Below are 20,851 nucleotides of genomic sequence, written 5' to 3'. Positions count from 1 at the left end.
ACAGCTGCATTTCAGTCACTTCTTGTAGCTACTGATGTTAGAAATGGGTAATTTTGCATCAGTTCTAGAAAAATATCCAAGCTTGACAATTCCTTTTCTGTTTCATATAACTTTATCCAGTTTTGAAAGTTGCATAAAGGATGACTCTCAAATGTAGAAAGGAGAATTTGAATTCTGCATTAGTACTGAAGCTTTGCAGCATTTTTTTCATTTGGATGCTGCTACACAAGTCACAAGGCATGAAACAAGAGTCAGAAATGCATTCTAAAGATTCTGAAATAAGAACAAAAGCAGCCATAAATTGAGAGAGAGAAAGAAAAAGAGATAGATGAGGTACCAAGAAAAGGAGGTAGATGGAAGTATCACAGAACTCTAGAAGGGAAAATAGTATCACATTACTCATACAGTTTCATTATATTACTGTAACTTTATTACTATATCATTACTGATTAGTAATGGACAGCTAGTTAATGTTTTACCTTTTAAATGTAGTAATGCTTGCAAACAAGATGTGGGCTGGAATTAACTTGATGTAGCATAGAGGTCTTCAATGTAGGCATCTACATCTGTGCTTGTCACCCTTGACCCTCACTGGATATAGAGATTTCCGTATCTATATAGATATAGAAATATCTATACTAGAGTTGATCCCATTAAAAATAATAATTAGAGTACCCCAGTATAGACTGCTGCAAACAAATTTAGTAAACTCAGTCCTATTCCAGAAAAGCTGAATTCAGTTTCTGGAGGTGAGAAAAGTAATTTCTTCAGTGGTGGTTGTTGTTTGTAGTGTATGGAGTTTTTTTCCCATACAATAAATCCATTTTATAGCAAAGGTTGTAATTATACTCCAAGATTGTCTAATTGCAAAGAATTGATGTAGAATTTGACACAGTCACAAGAAGTATATGCTAAGGAGTCACTGTTTTGCCCATTTTACACTTTTCAGCAAAGAATTGAGTGGGTGATATCGATTTCAGAATTAAAATGGTACCATTTGTTGGGGTGGCTTATATACTTTACACCTGATGTTTTGCTCTTGAAAGGCAAAGAAATTCCTCATTTGGCATGCTTCAGGGCATTTTTCACCAATGTCTTAAGCCAAAACCAAGATTTTATGCATGAAGAAAGAAATTATATCTACTGATATCTTGATGGCAGCACTGATGCTTTGGTGTCACACAAGGGTGTTGTGAAACTTAATTAATATTTGTAAAGTATTCTGGATCTTGGATGAAAGGCACAGTAGAAGTTCAGTTATGTTATTAACTTCTGCTTTTATATTTTCTTTGGTGATGGATCAGAGTCCTAGGCATTAAAAAGTGGCAAAGAGAGGGGATACAGCAATTTACAACTATTATCAGGTAATTATAGTTAGTTTCAAATTTTGTCGAAGGGAATAGCTGGAGAAGTATTTTATGAGATTTAGCAAACTAATACTTGATAGCCAAAATTCTGTGTAATGTACCTTACCTGAATCATCATATGAGAAAAAATGTAATAGACTGACTTACCTTAATTATTCTGCATTAGATCAGAAATGGTATATTGCTGAGTGACAACATTTTGGTGTAGTACAGGACTGTGTCTCCTTTATAATCCTAATATACCTGAGGGGTCAGAAATCCTGTTAAGGAGAATGAAAGTTCAACATTCACTTAAAATATTCAAGAGGCAAAAAAGCAGTTAGACTTAAAATGTAAATAAAACTGTACTGTGAGATTTTATCAGGCAGGCAGCCCTTTGTGCAGTGTTAAGAGCTAAGAAGGCAATCATCTTCCTAAAATATCACTCCACCTTAATTGCTCTATTTCATCAGTTGAAAAAAAAAAAAAAAGATAATCTTGCCATCGAGAAGTCTATATTAACTTTAACTAGCTGAGGGTCTGATGATTTAATTTAAAAGTGGCCAAAGATTTTGGGTTTTGTCCTTTCCGTCTTTGACAGTAATATTAAAAAAGAGGCATTTTTGTGTCCTTGAGAAATAGGAAATATGTATAATAATTTAAGATAAACAAATTTTTAATATTTGTTTAATATTTAATATGTCTGTAATACTCATATAAATTCCATATTGCAAACCAGAAAAGCAAGCAATTGCTATGTTAAATCTACTGTAATTCTAAAAATAGTGTTTTCTCACAGTGCTTATTTTTTATCTTGATATGATTAAGAATAAAAGAGAACAATTTCACCTTTGTGTAGTTCAAGAATTTGGCTTTCTTGTGGATTTGATGTGGAATTTGACCCATTTCTATTAGTATCTCAAGTACCTATGAAATTAAAAAAACAAAAAGTCAGCTAAGAAAAGGAAGTTTAAAGGAAGTGAAACTAAAATTAACACATTTGGAAGGACTACTTAGCCAGCATCACGTTCTATCTAAGCTAAAATTTGCTGTCAGTATATATCTATAATAAGTATTCTTCCAGTGAACTGCCAGCTGGCTTGTAAAGAGGGAAATGTATTCTATAGAATAGACTGCTAGCTTTAAAAAGAAATATTTTGCTTTTGCTCATTGTAGGGTTCCGTAACACCTGAAGGACATCCTGGGAGACAGCAGCATATATAATGATAATGTGATGTCATTTTGTTTTTCTTAGTTGAGAAACACTAAGTGTGTACCAGTAATGGTAAAAACATTTTTTCTATTATATTCTTGTCAGCCTTATTTTTTAAAAGTGATGCAGCCTCTAATAGCTTAGGAAAAGCAGCAATGGCATAATAGTGTGTTTTTTCATGGATGTTAGAAAGGATGGATCACAATGTGCTACAGCTGGCCTTGGAAACAAAGTGTTATGAAGGCAGGACCGAAAAATTTACAGTGCTACTTTATGTGCATGAAATTAGAATATGGATTGTTGAAAATATACAATGCTGTATTAGATAATTTAAGTTTTGACTTGTTTATTTTGTCTATGTGTTGATTCTGCAGATTTTGCCTGTGACAAACTGTCGGTGCAACCATTGCATTAAAAGACATGTATTTTTCATGATATTGTTTCATACTGCAATATACTGGCTACAACTCCTTTCAAGTAATCAAGCTATACTGAATACAAACATAAAATAAAAAGCAGCAATAATTTGCTTTCATTTTTAGCTTTATACTCTGACTCAAAGATATACACTCTTAGCCATTGGAGAGAGAACAGTATCTTTGCACATTGCTGAACTGGACATAAAATACTGTGGCTGGATCAAACTCCTTGGCTTCACTGGAAATATTGGAAGCATCATAAAAGTAGTACACTGACTGGAGGATCAGTTCCATTTTCAACCTTGCCATCAAATTTGTAATGACAATCATAGTCACTTTCACTGCAATAACAATGCCATCTGATGCAATCTGGTTCCCAATGCTAAAATATTGAAAGGCTCAAATTGTGTTTGTATTAAAACACACAAATATCAGTTTTATTCCAGTTCCAAATGGACAATAGTTCCAGAGCTTGATCTTAAGCATTTAGTGAACAGAAAAAAACTAATTTTATAAGGTTTCCCTCTAGGTTTTTTTTTCATATTCTTGCAAAACCATTGACTTCTTAGTTTTTCCAGCTAAAATTAACTTTATAGCCAAATGTATTTTACCAAGCCAGATATTCAGCAAATATATTCAGGATATACTAATTTTTTTGCCTCTTTTTCTACTTAAGTAACACAGCATTACAGATAGTACTAGATGGGCTTCAAATTCTGCATTTTCAGGCTCTCGTATCACAGATATATTCATAAAAATAATTTAAATACATCCATCATCCTGGAAGACACTCAGAGTTGAGTTCCTGTAAAAGAGTTGGTTTGTGTCTCTTATTATTATTATTTTATGTACACAAGGAATGATCAGTTGCTCTTCTCTGATAAGCAAATCAATTAATTTTACGTGCATGTTGGCGACTGTATTCCTTGTCTTATACTAGTAGCCTATTCTGGAATTATTCCAGTCTAAGTTCACCTTGAGCATGGGTAACCAGCATCTTAAATGCTGTTCCAGGGAATGTCCTGCTAGTGACTTGTGCAATGCCATCAGTGTGTTGCTATTGACAAGACACACTGTAAGTGGAAAGATGGGGGAGATGGAGAGAGGGTGGGGAAGAGTAAAAGCAACCAGGAAGTAACATTTTTCATTTCCCCTGTCTTGAGAAAATCACACTTTGAAGCAAGAAAATTTTACACTTCAGATATTTTGTGCAGCTCATTGCTTCTGGCTGCAATGTAGTCACTTGATCCCAAAGTCATTGGTTAAGACTGCTCTGTGGTTTAATTTAGCCATTCTCTTTTCTCTTGCTTACTTTTTGATGATGAACCATGGTGTTAAGTTCTCTCTGGGAAAGCATGCTGCTTCCATATGGTCTGGGATTTCTGTAGTGGGGTGCATCCAGGACACAGTCTGTCATGACATGCTGTTTTTTCTGAGGAGTCTTTACTGGCAAAGACACAGAGTGGTGCCAAATTCAAACCACCCGGCCCTAAGGCTAATTGAGTTTTTCCTGGGAGGGTAGAATAATCATTTTGAAGTACCTATCTGAAATTATGTTACCACTGAGAGGGAATGGGGAAGATTGGCTTGTCACTGCAGTACTTAAATGCATCTATGAAGATGTATTCAAGATGGAAGTTTACAATTAGTTAGGGGAACTAGTTTGAGCTCTGAATTGAAAAGCAACCTACCAGGGCTAGCATCAGCAGTTGCCACTGAAGCACAGTTCCCTCATAATATAAAATGCTGGTTGTTTTCATTCTGGAAAAGAAAAAAAAAGCCTTTTGCTTAAGTATTGCTTCATGGCTAACTTCTGGGTTAGACCCCATTTACATGTTTCACCTTGAAGTCTACCTCAGAATTAACATGAGCAGATTTTATTTTCAGTTTTGTAGTTATACCATTCATGCTAAGCCCTGGGAACTTCATTAAGACCTGTGTCTATTTCTGTGTCCTGAAAGATTATGTGTGACTTCAGTTCACAGCTGATTTCCTAGGGCATGACTTCAGGTTGGGTTTCTGTTGGCTTGACTCTTGTTCTGGAGCTGAATGGCACTGCTTGGGGCCATAAACTTGCTTTCATACAAAATACCTAAAAGCAGCAAGGTTATGTTGCATATGTTTTGACATCCCGTGCATCCTTAATGGATTTTCCATAAGCTTGCTGCTGTGCAATCTATCTATTTTACAGCCTCATTCCTCCCTGTTCTGCATGTGACTATTTCTTCATGTTTAGTGTTGGGTGGTTACTCTGTTTTAGCACACATCTCTCTTTTAGATGAGAGCAGGGGTGGTTGTGTATGAAAATGAGTGCCAATGTGATACTGATATTAAGAAAGAATTCCACACATTCCAGAATTATGTATGCAGACTAATATAGCATTCTTTAAGTGGCTTCTATTTTCCAGTAGACTTTGAAGCAGTTCAAATGGCATCTCAGTTACATACTCTTGTATTAATTGTGGTGTTTAATCTGAAAACAACAAAACACTAGACTGCCTTTTAGTTATTTGAGCAACATGAAATTCAAATTACTTGTTTAGAAAAGTTGTGGCTGGGAGAGAAGGGTGAGTTAGGTTTGTGATTCTATGAACCAGAAGAGGTGCTCTGTGTAGGAGTAGGTTTTAGATCTAAGTCTTTTCTTGTCTTTTCAAAAGTGTGGAAGTAAAGCTCTAGAAAAGATAATACTGTAGAAAAGCTCATCTTCATAAATTATTTGTATCTGCTGAAAGAAATTAACATCACACTGTCTGTTGATGGAGAGTACTAACTATGGCCACAACTATTACTAGCAAAATTATCATGAGCCATGCTACTTTTTCAGAATTGTATAAAAGATCTTTATTAATCATATTTTATTATAGGATCTATAGATGTGTACAGCTGTATCCTGCCTACTGTATCAGCTTCTAGTTGAGTGATGGGAAGGATTTGTGTGCATTTGTGTCTTGTGTGTAGCTGGAGGGTAGTTTTAAAGAAATACCCACTTACATGTACTTTTTCACAGATACTTTCTGTAATTCAGCAAAAACTGCTGAAAGCTCCAAAAACACTGAACTCCTGTATTTTGTTCCAATTTCATTTTATGACCACTTTTTCTCTCCAGAAAAAGAAAGTAATTCTTTTTAAAGTCTGTTTGAAGCTTAACTGTATGATTGATGTCTTGTATGTAAGATTATTTTGATGATGATATTTAGTGTTAAAAAGTGATCATGTGAGCAAGGCACTAAAAAAGGAGGCAAAATGAAGAGAAGTGAAAGAAGTGTGATCAGACTAAAGGAATGAATAATAAAGTCTGTTTCCATCTGGCCTTAACAAAAAAAAAACCACCCAAAATGAAACAAAGGCAGAAAGTGCCAGGCAGAAACTACATTCCAATATTCAATTCTTTTTCAATTTTATGCTATCAGATCCAAGGTTGCTAGCTGATACTAAAAAAAAGTCATTTATGTTTCTGGAAATACAGTAACAAATAAAGCATACCTTTTTGTAGAACTTAAAACTGTTTTATGCAGGACAGATTGTTCAGCACCAAAATTATCCACACTGTGATACAAACAGCACTGAACACAATGAGCTGTGGAAGCTCACAAGCTGATTGTATTTAGCTGTGACTTCATCCTTTAATAACTTTTCCACATGATTCTTCAGTTTAGAGGGTTTTGTTCTGTTTTGTGTCTGTTGTTATTGTTTATCATTACTAATTTTTTTTTACTAACATGAAGTGACGCAGTACAATGCCTTAGTGACTCAGGTTCAGCACTTGCAAGTAATCAGTTCTGTTGTCTTTTTTTGGATATGGCTTCTTCTGTTTATACAAATAGAACAAGGGTTGCTAAGTTTGTGAAGCAACAAGAAAAGACAGTTTGATTTTTTTAAAAATAATCTATTTCTTTCAAACAATTTCTCATCTTACTAGTTCCATTTTTTTCAGTCCTCAAAATGGCCAGTTTTATGCATAGTATATGATCTTTAAATAATAGCAGGTGACATATTCAGGTACTCCCCTGCTTTGTTAGTTTACTAAAGACCAGATTGCTGACCTTTGGCTTACTCCCACAGTAACATGGGAGTAATGGAAGTATATATTAATGATTAAAACACATGGTAAAATCACTGAGAGAAGATAGTTCAATATTTGGAAATAAGTGTGAAAAAAGGTGTTTAGATGATCTTTTTTACACATCCATGGTTTATTTTTATGTCTTAAATTAGAATTAAAATCTCCTACATATAAATTGCTGTTTTAAAAAGAAACACATGGACATTTCAGTTTCCTGAATATTTGTACTGAGTATTAACACAAATATATTTGTACATGAATGTTAAGTAGAGAAATGAAAGGTGTATGATTAATAACAATATGCAAATTTGAAACTAATTTATTGGTGTTACACAAAGGGCAAACTGGGATAGTGTTTGGCCAAATATGTTTACATACTTCATATTTGCATGCGTTTAATGAACATGCAGTGTGAAATCACCCATCTTTGCATAAAAACTGGATGGGCACTTTTTTTAAAGAACAAATCACTTGAATTTCAAAGCCTCGGTGGTTGGGCCAGCTTTCCTGCATCTCCTGTACTCTGCTATAGAAGATGGCAGTGGATCCATCCATATTCCCCATTACATTATCTACTTGTGCTGCCAGTAACAATGGCAGCTCAGTGTATATCCCTCCATCCCTCCTAATCAGTATTGAGTTGTAAAACCTCAAAGTTCGAATCAACTCTAGACACTAGGAGGAATTATTTCCCCTGACAATGTACTGTTTTGCACTTTATTAGGAATACTATGAAAAGTTATGTTCAGTTGATTCCATGACTGACTTTTACAAATGATGGGCTTTTTGTCTCACATTCTGCAAACTGAAAAAGACTGAAGTTCAATATAAATTATTTTCACATTATTAAAAAGTTAGACTCCTATTTTATCTTCCATCTTCAACGGAAAAGAAATCTTCTTTTGTCTCAATTTGGAATTAAATATATGAAGAGTATACAATAGTTGTTTCCTTTTAATTTTTTTTAAAGAAGGGTTACAGTTTGACTAAGATCCCTTCCATCTGCCACAATATGCTTGCTTTTATTTTGACTTCCCACTGCTGTCTTATCAAATATCCCATTAATCATTTCCATTTGTTTGCTATCCCTTTCTTTTTGTTTTCTTTCTCTTCCTCCAAACGATTAAAACATCAGCTTGAATGAATGGTTAGAAGTACACTATAATTCACATTTGCCCCATCTTATTAAAACAAATAAACCAACCAGTTATATAATTTTAACGTGCTTGAGCTATGGCATGCAGATGCTTTTCTCAGCTCTGGACTGAAGAGGTTGTGTGCATTCGGGCATGCACGTACAACTGTTCTTTGAAAGGGACAAACCTCATTAAGATTACAGGTGCCTGGAAATAACTTCTGAGAAAATAGCTACCATTTTCAATAAAGCTACTTCCTGACAGGAAATGCAATTTATTATGTTACTTAGCACAAATGAGTAGCTTTGCTTTGATTTAGATATGAGTAGCCCCATTTAAGGTCACAAATATTTTATTTCTTTTAAGCTGAAGTTAGCAGTTTTTAATGATTGGAGGGTCTGGCAACAGTATACAGTATACTCAATTCCAGTGTGAAGAATCTGCTGCTTTTAGAAGCACATGGGCTAGTCCTGGGGATTTTGTGTTGCAACATGTGATTTTAGAAGAGTTCAGTCACCAGCCATAGAGATGGGGTTTAAATGGATTTTTATGAGTGAAGAACCTTTATTTCTATTAAATACATATGCATATATAATTTTTATGGTTTCTGTTTTTGGGTTTTTTTTGTTATTTGTGCTAATATCGTCCTTAGAGGATTCAGCTAGCACTGCTATTATCTTCCTAAGGACAAGAAAAGAGACTGAGAAACCATCTGTACACGAAATCTCTGTTACCTAAAATGAAAAGGAAAAGAAATAGAAGTTTGAAAGTGAGAACAGAAAAATGGGTGGGGACGACAACAAAAAACACAAACTAAAATCACAGAAGATTTCAGAGCCATATTTGGGAATAAAATTCCTGTCTTCACAACAAGAGACATCAACTTTTGTTCTTTGAAAGTACAAAGAGATGAATAGATACACAATTCAAATACTCTCAAGACACATTTTGAATGAAAATTGGCTTCTATCACTGGCCTGCACCAGTAATATTTGACAAAAATATGTTAACTGAAGTTAGGACTTCTAGCAATTGAAACTGTGGCTACTTTGATGTAAGGGTTCTTGGGTCATGGAATTTACTATTCTATAGCTGACAAGTTACAATTTAAAAAAAAAAAAAGGGAATAAAAAAATTATTCAAACCTTGGCATCCCAACTTTCCAAAGCTCACATTGAGATTTCATATCTTGTCATTCATTTTCTGAGCAACCTCGTCTAGTGAAAGGAATCCCTACCCATGACAGGAGAGTGGCCCTTGTTGATCTTTAAGGTCCCTTCCAACCCAAATCATTCTGTGATTCTGAGATTCTCCTTCTCACAAAGTATTTTGTCCTTTTCTTTTCTTCTTAACCTGGACTCTGGGAGTTTGTTTCTTATCAGCTCTCTGTGTCAAGCTGCTGTATCTTTCTGTCTGTTTGGCCACTTGGTTGGTTGTTTTCAGCTCCTAACTTTAGAAAACACTATCCTTTTCCTGAGGAGAATTTTCCTCAGTATGTTTTTGTAAGATAGCAAGTGACTGAATTAAGATGTGACAGCACACTTTGGACATTGATTTGCAGATTTTCATAAATTAAACACTGCAGTATTATAGTCATGATGATCACTGTTACTACATTTATTTTTAAAGCAACTGAGAATATGTTTTTTTGGATGGCCAAGAACCCCACTGGGACTTACACTCCCAGTGCAGAAATGCCCACATTACCATCTAATGGGCAACTTACTTAGTTTGCAGCTGAAGACAAAACCTAGAATTTCATTGTACATTTTTATCAGTTTACAAGGTTGCATATTAATATGAGTGGGTTTGTGTTTTTACCTCTGAAAATACTGGGCCCATAGAGATACCTTCTGCAAGCTGCCCACAGAACACAAAAGTGAATCATTACCCAGATGACATCTCTGTGGGAATGCATTTTGAGACATATGATTTGTTTCAGCATTGCAAACTTTTATGTCAGTTCCATTTGTTTGTTTTTTATAACATTTGTGACCTTTTAATTATTTGGGCATGTTCATCCAAAAGCCTCAAAATGAATCTTAATTAAAAAGAGTTGATCTAAAAAATACTCCCTCACTCTGGGTAGAATTTCTGTCATATCAATCCACAGACAAAAACAAATGATGTTTAGGAGTAGTGGCATTTTCAGTTTGTTACTAGCATGAGCTTGTGTGATCTTGCTGAACACTGCCATTTGCAAAAGAGCAATTAAAACAGATGACAATCTGCTAATCACACATAGTTCTATTTAGAAATTTAGCAGTATTTTCCCAGTTTGTGTTTTTGCTTGACTTCCTCAGAGTAAAAGTAAGTTTTATGTACTTATATTGTATATAACAGTATGTAAATTTGGGAAAAACTTCAACACAGATCAACAATTTTCAGTAGGCTAAAAATATACCCCAGTATTGTAAATATCCTTATTGTATGTGTGTCTGTTTGTGTGTGTAGTATATGTTTGTATGCATATTTTTGTGTGGCTAAAATCTTGCATATTTGTTTTGCATAAAATTGTTTTTATGTTGATAGAAAAATTCTGCATTTGTTAACAGAAGAAAGTAATGCAACAGGCCTGTATAACTGATAAATTAAAGCTGATGGGGAGGCAGAAGGCACAAGCATGCTCAGGATTTAGGATTTAGAAGTAGCGGCATTTTCACATTGGCTTACAAAGAATGAGCTGGCTCGATTTGCTGATCACCTTCATGATTTGTAGGTTTTGTCTATGATTTTAACCTTGAAATCATTAAAGGCCTATCAGTGGTAATACTCCACTTGGATTCAGATAGGAGCTCTGGCTACACCTAGAGGCAACGTGATTCTGGTGGCTTTGATAACAGCACTGAGAAGTTCCTATCATTTGGAAAAAACCTCAGAACATTAAGAATAGGGAGAGAAATGGATTAGGAGCAAGGCAGTAGGAGTCACCAGTGGAAAGAGACAGCAGACAAATATAGGTTGTATTTGGTGACCACTTTGAGATGCAAGTTTATTGTTCCTCTGCAGATCTCTGAGTTTTTCGTAACACAGTTTGAAGTCCTTGAATTTCTGAAGTACACTGTTATTCACCTGTTGTTCGTTCATGAGTGTTTACATTAACTTCTCAGCCACAGTGCCATGGCCACTTCCCTGGGGAGCTTGTTACAGTTCCCAACCACCCTCTGGGTGAAGAATCTTTTTCTGACATCCAGCCTAAGCCTCCCTTGACTTGGCTTTATGCTGTTTACTCAAGTCCTATAACTGGTCATGAGAGTGAAGAGATCAGCTTCTACCCCTGCACTTTCCCATCTGAGGCAGTTGAAGACTGCAATGAGGTCTCCCCTCAGTCTCCTCCAGGCTGAACAGACCAAATGACCTCAGCAGTTCCTCATACAGCTTCCCCTCCAGACCCTTCACCATCTCCATTGCCCTCCTTTGGATGCTCTCTAATAGTTTAACGTCTTTTTACATTATGGCCCCCCAAACTGCCCTCAGCACTCCGAGGTGAGGCTGCCCCAGTGCAGAGCAGAGAGGGACAATCCCCTCCCTTGCCTGGCTGGCAATGCTGTGCCCAGTGCACCCCAGGGTTGGCTCTCCTGGCTGCCAGGGCACTGCTGACATTCAGCTTGCCACTGACCAGAACCCCCAGGTCCCTTTCTGTGGTGCTGCTCTCCAGCCTATCGCTGTCTAGTCAATGCATACCACCAGGATTCTCCATCCCAGGTGCTGAATCCAGCGCTTGCCCTTGTTAAACTTCATATGGCTTCATTGCTCACCTCTCTCAGTTGTCAAGGTCTCTTTGCCCTCGAGAGAGTCAACAACTTCTCCCAGTTTAGTGTCATTGACAAACTTACTTGGTATTCCCTCAAGTTCTATGGCCAACCTGTTAATGAAGATATTGAAGAGAACTTATATATATAAACAAGTATCCTTTTACTTTGTAAGGAAGGTGCTTTGTAGAGCTGCCCTTTCCTATTCTTATTCATTTTCTGTGGATACAGAATACAGGATCTGATAGTGTCATGTCATCTTTTAGAAGTGAAAAACCTCCTATTGATTTCACTGTCAGGTTGGATCCTTAAGCAGTGTAAAATAGAGCTGACTCTTGAAACTGTACTGCTGTTCATCTTTTGTTGTCTGCTACAAGGATTCTGCTTCCTGCAGCTGTATTTTTAATTGAGAATTAGTTTTAATGCATACTTTATTTAAAAAGGTAAATGGAGACCTAGTATAATAAAATAAGTTACCAACTGCAGGCTATCAGAATGTTAAGGTGTGGGGATTATACATAGCACTCATTAGCAAGTGTACATTCAGGATAGCCAAAGTGCTGGTATATATGCAGAGTAATACTCCTACAGAGGTATCTAGACAGCTTTAGTGCTGTAAATGTTTATTGTGTTTATTTAGTATGTTTGGGAGAACTATATGGAAATGTAGCCAGTAGTAGCAGTAGCTAACCTGTACTTAATGCAGGTTTTCTTTGGAGGTGGTTTTCCAGGCCTTCAGTTTTACTGAGCTCCATTTCAGGGGCTCCTTCTTTCTCTCCTGAATTCCCATAAGCATTTTGGTTGGTTTTCATGCATCAAATAATAATATAAAAGTCTGTAAGTTAAGGCCTTACTCAATTCCTTTTTATTTCTCTTCAGTGCAAAAAAAAGGCCATAAAGAGCAAAGAGAATGGCAATGGTTCTGAGAGGAAGCACTTTTATGTAGTGGGAAAGTTATCCTGTACTCTGAAAAAAAAAAAAAAAGAAAAAAAAGAAAAATAAAAGCTAGGAACATTAAAAGGTAGGGAAATGGGGTAGAAAAATGTAAAGATGGAGAGAAAGTAGCAAAAGTGCATATACCCCAGTAGCTCACAAAAGGAAACTAGTGGTGGAAAAGGAAAAACAAAGGGATGTTAGATTAGAATCACTGCAGCAGAGTGATTTTACAGCTTCCCACTTTCCCCAGCAGTTCTGGTAGAACTGGAAAGGGATGTGCAGAAGGTTTTACAGCTGTGTGATGTGTACTTCTGTCTGCTTTCATGCTAACTTTTCTTTCTTTCAACAGTTACAGTAAGTTCATGAAGGTGATGCCACATCTTTCAAAGATAATAAAACATTTCAAAAATTTCAGCATTCATTTGTACAGGTTTATCTGATGCAATCGCTTCACTGAATATCTAATTTTTACTATATTTCTAATAAAAAATTCTGTAGACTGATTTGGAATAAAAATGTTAGAGTAAGAAAATCAAACAGAAACAAAACCTTTTGAAAACTTAGAAATATTTGCTGAACTTACTTAGATTTAAATAAGAAATCGATGCAAACTTTAAGGGCTGAGATACAGCTTGTAGTTGCAAATGCATATATTCTAAAATATAAGTCGTGTTAAGTAGATATGCACTGGGGAGGATTAATTGCTTCATAATGTGCTTTATTCACATGGGGACAATACTTTCTACCGTACAGGTCAGAAAGCTAAGAAACTTTTCTGTCTGTTTTCGGTTTTTTAAAAAATAATCATTATGTTGCTATCAAAATAGATGTATATAAGGTGTTCATGTCCCAGGTGAAGAAAAAATTGCTTTGTAGTTAAAAAATAGGTGGAAATATTTTGTGCCTGTATGTTCTCTTCAATTTTTTCTAGATCAACAGTTACTGGGTAGGTTAGCTCAGTGTTTCTCATGTTCCCTCACATATCTCACTTAAATATATGCTCCTCACTTGGGTGGAAAAAACGTTGTGAGAAACGTGCTTACATCTTTAACATAGTAATTGTTCAGTTAATCTCATTTATGGGGGGAAGGAGGCTATACTTCACTGCTACCGTTTAAATGTCCTATAGTGGGTTCTATATAAATAGCTACAAATGTGCACAATGGTTACATTACATGGTATATTTAACAACACAGCTAAATCAGAAAGTGTGAGCTATGCCTTTAGTGATGGGAGTACTAACTATTGGATGCAAGAAGATTTTTTTTGCTCTGCAACCATGAAGGAAATAATTGCTGTTCAGCACTATTCAGTTATGTTTGCATATCAGTAAAAACACATGCACAGAGGCTCCACCTACATTCCTAGTGCCCTAGCATTGATATGAGGCCAGCATACATTAAAGCTTCAGAAGTTGTTACATTTTTCACAACTTGCAAAGTGCATGTAATTTTCAACAGAGTTTATTTGACCACTGACAGATGAAATTGACAAGGTGACATTCAGGTTTTATGATTTTCTTTTTCTTTTGGACAAAAAGTACCATAGGGGACGTTTTAAAGACTTGTTGCATGACTATTTCTGTTGAGGTTTTAAATCTTGTGGGGCTTTTTCTCTTTTTGATTCATTGAAGATATAAATGTATAAAGCAAATGTTTCTCTTTCATATTTTAGATGGAAGACTTTATTTGAAAACTACTGTCATGTATTGAATTTTTCCTGCTGAAAATACGTGTGCTACGGTAAAGAACATTGCAGTAAGACATTGGCTCATAAGGAGTTCTGTGGAAACAAAACGTTTTCAGACCAACTTCCTCAACTTCATTTATCAATGTTCTTCAAAAATGTAAAGAATTCTGCAAGAGTGTCCTCCTTTGGTTATCTCCTGTAGCTCAACCTGGAGATCTAGAGAATGTTTGTAAATGTGCAGTAGCACTGTTCTCACAGCAAAAATCTGCATCTCTGCGCCGGACTATTGTATCCAAAATTACAGGCGGTCAGAACAAGGCTGAGTATTCCCTTTTTCAAGGAATGCAGACTTTCTCCTCCTCTGATGATTCTATATTTGAGCACATCCAATGATCCTTCCAGCGGTGTCCAAGTACACTTGCAGACTGTTATACCATACCGAAACCAGCAAGACAGCTCAGAAATGAACTCGTAGAGGGCATAAGAGGATTCTTATTTAAAAAAAAGGTAAAAAAAAAAAAGGTAAAAGAAGAAAAAATTGATACATTCAGTTTTCAAACAATGATCGTGGGTTTTTCTTCTAAAGACATTTTTTCCACATGCTTTCCAAGAGACCAACACATATATGTTAGACTACATTAAGTGAAATGGAATTTTGTGTAAGTGAAAAGAAATGCTGAATGTAAACAAACTGTTTTACCATTCACAAAGTCTCTTTTCCTAAAATAAAATTAAAAAAAATTAAAAATAATAATAATTTCTCATTGTAAACTGGCAGGGGTTTATGAAATAAAAGACTTTGCTTCTTATCAAAATGTTGGTCACATGTACAGTATATAACACAAATCACACAAGGAAGGTATTATGTATGCAGTAGAAATCTAGAGTTTAGGAAATGAAACTTTTAGATAATATTGTTTTGTCACCCTGTTGGTCAGAAAGACACCTTTCTAGTTTTAACGCATGCAGGCATGTAAATATTTGTCCTGGAGTCACAGTATTACTGAATGAGATCTTAAGCATCTGGTAACAAGTCAGAATTCTGTATCAGCCACTTTTATTTGTATATTGAGCCCTGGTTAGTGCCCTGACTAGTGCACTTCTAAGAATGGACTGTGGCTGAGCAGCAAGTCAAAATGCCAGAAATATTTTTATATGTTAATGTCATATTACGTCAATGTTGCTAAAAAAAGAAAACCTAACAAACACTTGATGTATCAGTCCGATTCCACGTAGAACTGAGTGATACAGTTGAAGTCTATTGTCCCTCCCACCTTGTCTTAGGGATGGATGGTTATGTGTTACTTTCACTGTCTTTATGAAAGCTACAATATGTGTTTTCACCTTTGTGCTGATAACTGGAAGTAAGCTGCAAAACACTGCTTATTACATTACTAAAAATTATGTTCTTTGCTTTGCATACTTTTGGGTTACCCCTTTAAAGACTGATTTTGTGAATCAGTGCTATTACTGTAAGTTTTGTGATTATGCTTTCTTCATCTAATGTTTTATGCATATAAAATATTATTTATTACATGGAAACATATCAAAACCTTAAATGTCTAAGATGCCTAACTTAAAGCAAATATTTCTTTAAAAGTAGTTCTGATTGGATATTAATATTATTTTGTCAAAAAAAAATCTAATGTTTTGTAATCTCTAGCACTGAGCTTCTATAGTTTGTAGGTCTTCCTCGCAATACTGGTACACATTTATTTTGTGCAGTTCATATTTACTCCACCACAATCCTTTTTTAACAATAGAGAGATGTATATACAAGTTCACATCACAGTAATTTTTTTAAAGAAATATTGAGCAATATTTTTCATTAAATATTGTTGTCTAATACTTTGTAGTGATGTTATTTTCTAACCATGATTCCTTCATGATTGTCATAGTTGCTTAAACACACATGGGATTCTGTACTCCAGTTTTTTCATATGCAGTCTTTAAAGGGTTAACAGCTGTAAAGTTAGATGGACTTGTGGCAAGCTTTTGAATCATTCATATCTGAAAGAGAATTAAAAGCCTACAACTGAAATATGTACTAGCATTTACCATTGCTCTGCTCCTTGCATAGAGTCACCTGTAAGTAGGTTTAGTAGTTTTACAGTATATTCTTTCAAGACCTTTGGGAACGCCTCAGTGTTTGGCTTGGTACATAAACAGAAGTGTTAAGGATTAAAGGGGAACCAATTTATGAGCTGGATGTTTAGAAAGAATCTTGCTAAAAACAGTGTAAATATTACAGACCATGAGATGTTAACGTAAGTTGAAGTTTTTTGCCCCTCTTTAGTTTTACAGGTTTTGGGTTGGTATTTTGGTTTTGGGTTTTGATTTGGATTTTGGGTTTTTTTTTTTGCATAGATTATGAAGAAAAGTTGTCCTCATGTTATTGTTTATATGCTTTTGTAATCTTAAAGATATTAATGTCTAGTTGTTCTATATTATAACCATATTTGCGCTCTATGCAAGCCCTTGGAACAGAACATACTCATCTTCATGTAGGACCTATGAAAATTGTCTATTTTTATCTATATATTTAAAGTTTTCTAAAAATGAAAAAAGGTTATTACGAATTTTGTTGTACAAAATCTGTACAAAAATCTGTTTTTACATCATAATGCAAGAATTGGAAATTTTTCTATGGTAGCCTAGTTATTTGAGCCTGGTTTCAATGTGAGAACCACGTTTACTGTTATTGTATTTAATTTTCTTTTCTTTTCAACAATCTGCTAATAAAACTGTCTGAAATCTCCCTGTGACTTTATTTACAGTTCATCTTTATTAAATTTTCTGAAATGTATAACATCAGAGGAATATTTACTTTCTAATGGGAGGCATCTAAAAACAACATAAGTCAGCTCTTTGTAATGTGAGGCGAACAATGCTGAATGATTTTATTTAACATGCAACTGCTTCTATCTCTAATATGAATTACTGTGGTGAAAAACATCATAAAAGCACACTCTGTGGTTACTGTTTAACAAGCATATTTTCCATTTTTTTTTCTTGCCAGCTAAGCAAACTGCCCCCATCTACATGATTTATTTATGTACATTTCTCAGTTTATGAAGCTGTTATTTGTACCTTTTTCCTTTATATTGTGATATTCCCATGATTCTTTTTCCACAAAGCTTTGTGCTGAACAATGTAAAGTAGACACATTGATGGAACAAAACAATATTATTCTTCTAACTACAAAAATGCAGGGGTAATCCTGTTAGTTTTGTCTCAAATCTCCTTCACTTGATAAAAGTGTTTAGAAACACATTTTTTTAACAAATCTCAGGTATTTAAACATTTAAACAGGCATTGGCAGAGCATGTCTTTAGGTGGCATTGTGAGAAAAAAAAAAGGGTGCTTTTTTCCAAGGTCAAGATTGTTATTTAGGAGCAAATTTGGAACTACATTGGTTTTGCTTACATAAAATTCAAAAGTCGGAGAGGTATGACTGGTTCTGAGCATTGTACCTCATTGTCCTGCCTTGCCCGGCCTTGGCTTGCCTTCTCTTCTCATCCTTTCTCTTCCCTTCCTTTCCAAACCATACCAACATGGACACTTCTGCTTTCATTAGGGGCAGACCTGCTTGGGACAGCAGAAGAGATTATCTTTCTTGGATAAGCCCATTCCACTATTCCTGGATGGCCGGGGGGCTGCAGGCATGGGGCTGACAGGATTCCTGGGTTCCAGCAGTTTGCTGCTGCTGGCTGGCTGATTGGGAGTTTGGTTATCTCTGTGTAGGGCAATCACAGTCTCCTTGTGCCTGCATTAAAATGTCCTGCATGTCTGAATTAGTAAGGATCCCAGCCACACTGTGGCCAGCTCCCCTGCTATAAACTCTGGCACAGCTAAAGCAGGGTAAAAAGCAAACTCATTAATCTCAGTCCGCCTCATGCTGAAACCCAAATTATCTCTACAGTAACAGACTAGCAACCTACCTCTGCGCTTTTAAGCATCCCAGGAAATTGTCTCTTTCTGCAGAAAGGATCTGTACTCTCTCAGAAGTTCTACCCTACCTCCATCAGTAAACAGCTGCTTCATCTGTGCAAGGTACATTTAACAGGTCTGAGGCTGGATAGGCTGAGAGACAGTCAGATGTTGATGCTCCTTGTGACAGGTAAAATAAAAATATGCCAAAGCTCAGGACAAAATAAAGAAAGTCTGCCCTAAACATATCTTGCCCTAAACATATCTGACCATAACCTTAGTAGTATATTATGGTCAGATCCTGAAGAATTTCAGACTCAGCAGCTAAACATCTGAAGTTTTAGGAAAATCCTTTAAGAACTGACAGACTCAAATGGAAATTACTTTTAAATTTTTTTTTGTATTTTTGCAGTGGAAAGAGATACAAGGTTCTGTTTTGATCAGAAAGGTAAACCTCTTATTTGTTGAAGCTTCTATAAATTCTTCAAAATTGCTTCATTTGTTCTGTGCTTACATGTTATTTGACACAAGACTGCAATAAAAAAAGACTGAGGCCAAGATTTTCAAGCGTGGCTGCTGATTACAGATACTTCCAGTTTTGCTGGCCAAACTTCAGACATTTTCAATGCCCTTCTTAAAATAAAATATCCTAGCTCAAGAGTTCTGTGAAACTTATTTCTTCAGTAGCTACTAATTCATCCATAGGATAGTGAGAAAAGTATTGGTGTACCTTTGCTGAGCAGTAGCTCACCCTGATCAATGGTGATGGTTCCATTTCAAACTACAGCCTCCTGCTCAAAAAGCTTCATTTTCAAAGAGAGAGGAAACAAAGACTTCCTGGAATTCAAGCTCTTTAAAGGAATCAAGTTAGAAATCTTGACATCCAGAGTACTTGGAAACTTTGTAAAAGTTCACCTAAAAGTCAAGTACTATTAAATACTAAGAAATTTGGGAGAATTTGCACATGATCTATGGAGAAACATGATTTTGTCATCCAGATTAGAGTAACAATGGCTGGCATAGTCCAGTGAATTGGTTAATTGATGGTCTAAATTTGATTCATAAAAACACAGCTAGGTTAATCTTGCTGTATTAGCAGAAGGACAAGAAAACAGGTCCCCGCTACCAAAACAAAACCAAAAAATTACCAAAATCCCCCGAAATTTCAAAACAAACAAAAAACCAAAACCCAAAAAAACCAAAACCAAAAAACCCCAAAACAAAACCTCCAGCTGGATATAAAGGTGAAGAAGTCAAAATGAGAGGGATGAAGCACTAGAAGAGTTTTCACAGAGAAGTTTCAGGATCTCCGTCTTCAGAAATTTTCAAACCTTAGGTAAGCATGGCCCTGAGAAACCTGATCTAGCTGTCTGCAGTTAAAAAAGATTAGACTGCTTGACCTTCAGAGGTCTGTTCCAAATTCTGTTTTTTGTGGTTCTAGAACCATGAGGCTTATTTGCATGATGCCCTTCTAGGCATAACACTTTCTGCATCCAGCTTAACAAGGAGCAAAATTTTATCCTATAAATAGCAGTTGTCAGATCTAGAATAGAAATTGCTGTGATATATTTAAGCATTCACAGCTTTTTGATCTTCCATATCGGGAGGCCAGAAGAATGAGCTGTACTAACAGCAAGATGAGAAAGAAGATACAGGAAGTGAATACAAGGAGGATTAAAATGGCTCTATTTTAATATATATATAATTAATTTAAATAATAAGAATGGAAGCTGTATCACTTCTCAGATGAATTTGCTAAATAAATATAAGGCAAAGTAAATTAATAATATGTTTAATAATATAAAGAATAGCTGTTGGAGCTAAAGAAAGTAAGTTGATGCAGTTTTCTTGGAAATACTTGCCAGTCTTTGAGGAAATTGGAAATCATAAGCTGTGACAGATAGATCCTCATTTTAAAACATGCTTCCTGTATTTTTAAAATAGCTTTCTTGAAAGGGGTTCTGCAAGGCAACCAACTATTTTGGAACAGTATGGATTTTTACAATTCTGAGATACAGAGGACTTTGAAGCAGTCAATTTGGATTGTTGTCTTCTCTGTCAAGTAAGTATTGTCAAGCAGATTGGGAGCCTGAGGTATGGCAAGGTTAGATTTGGCATTTTAAGACTGAAGAGACAAAGGAGTGACTTTGGGCTTCAGTGTCTGTGAAGTTGTATTATGGTACAAGCATATTTAACTAGTTCTGCCTTCAGAACTAATTTTGCAGTGTTTTTGGTTTGGAGGTGCTAATTATGGGGCGAATTGCAAAGTAGAGAGATGGAAATGAAAGTCTTAGTGAGGAAAGCAGGGTAAAGGAAAGAGGCTGCCACTGAATTTTGAGCAGGATGTAGGGATGGTAGAAAATAGGT

The 20,851-nt window shown here is 35.6% G+C and overlaps 1 protein-coding gene across 6 annotated transcripts in view; it reads left to right on the top strand.

Annotated features, from left to right (window-relative positions):
- The window catches only part of DACH1 (dachshund family transcription factor 1), a 355,736-nt gene extending 336,692 nt beyond the window's left edge, over positions 1-19,044 (top strand). For all 6 annotated transcript variants that reach the window (XM_074535516.1, XM_074535515.1, XM_074535517.1 and 3 more), the window contains one exon: positions 14,540-19,044. In XM_074535516.1, the coding sequence (XP_074391617.1) occupies positions 14,540-14,577 (38 nt within the window). In that variant the 3' untranslated portion in view covers positions 14,578-19,044. The remainder of the gene's footprint in view (positions 1-14,539) is intronic.
- Positions 19,045-20,851: the final 1,807 nt, after the last annotated feature.

Source organism: Zonotrichia albicollis, chromosome 2 (assembly GCF_047830755.1).
Source record: "Zonotrichia albicollis isolate bZonAlb1 chromosome 2, bZonAlb1.hap1, whole genome shotgun sequence".
NCBI classification, from domain to species: Eukaryota; Metazoa; Chordata; class Aves; order Passeriformes; family Passerellidae; genus Zonotrichia; species Zonotrichia albicollis.
This window is presented reverse-complemented; position numbering and strand designations above follow the sequence as displayed.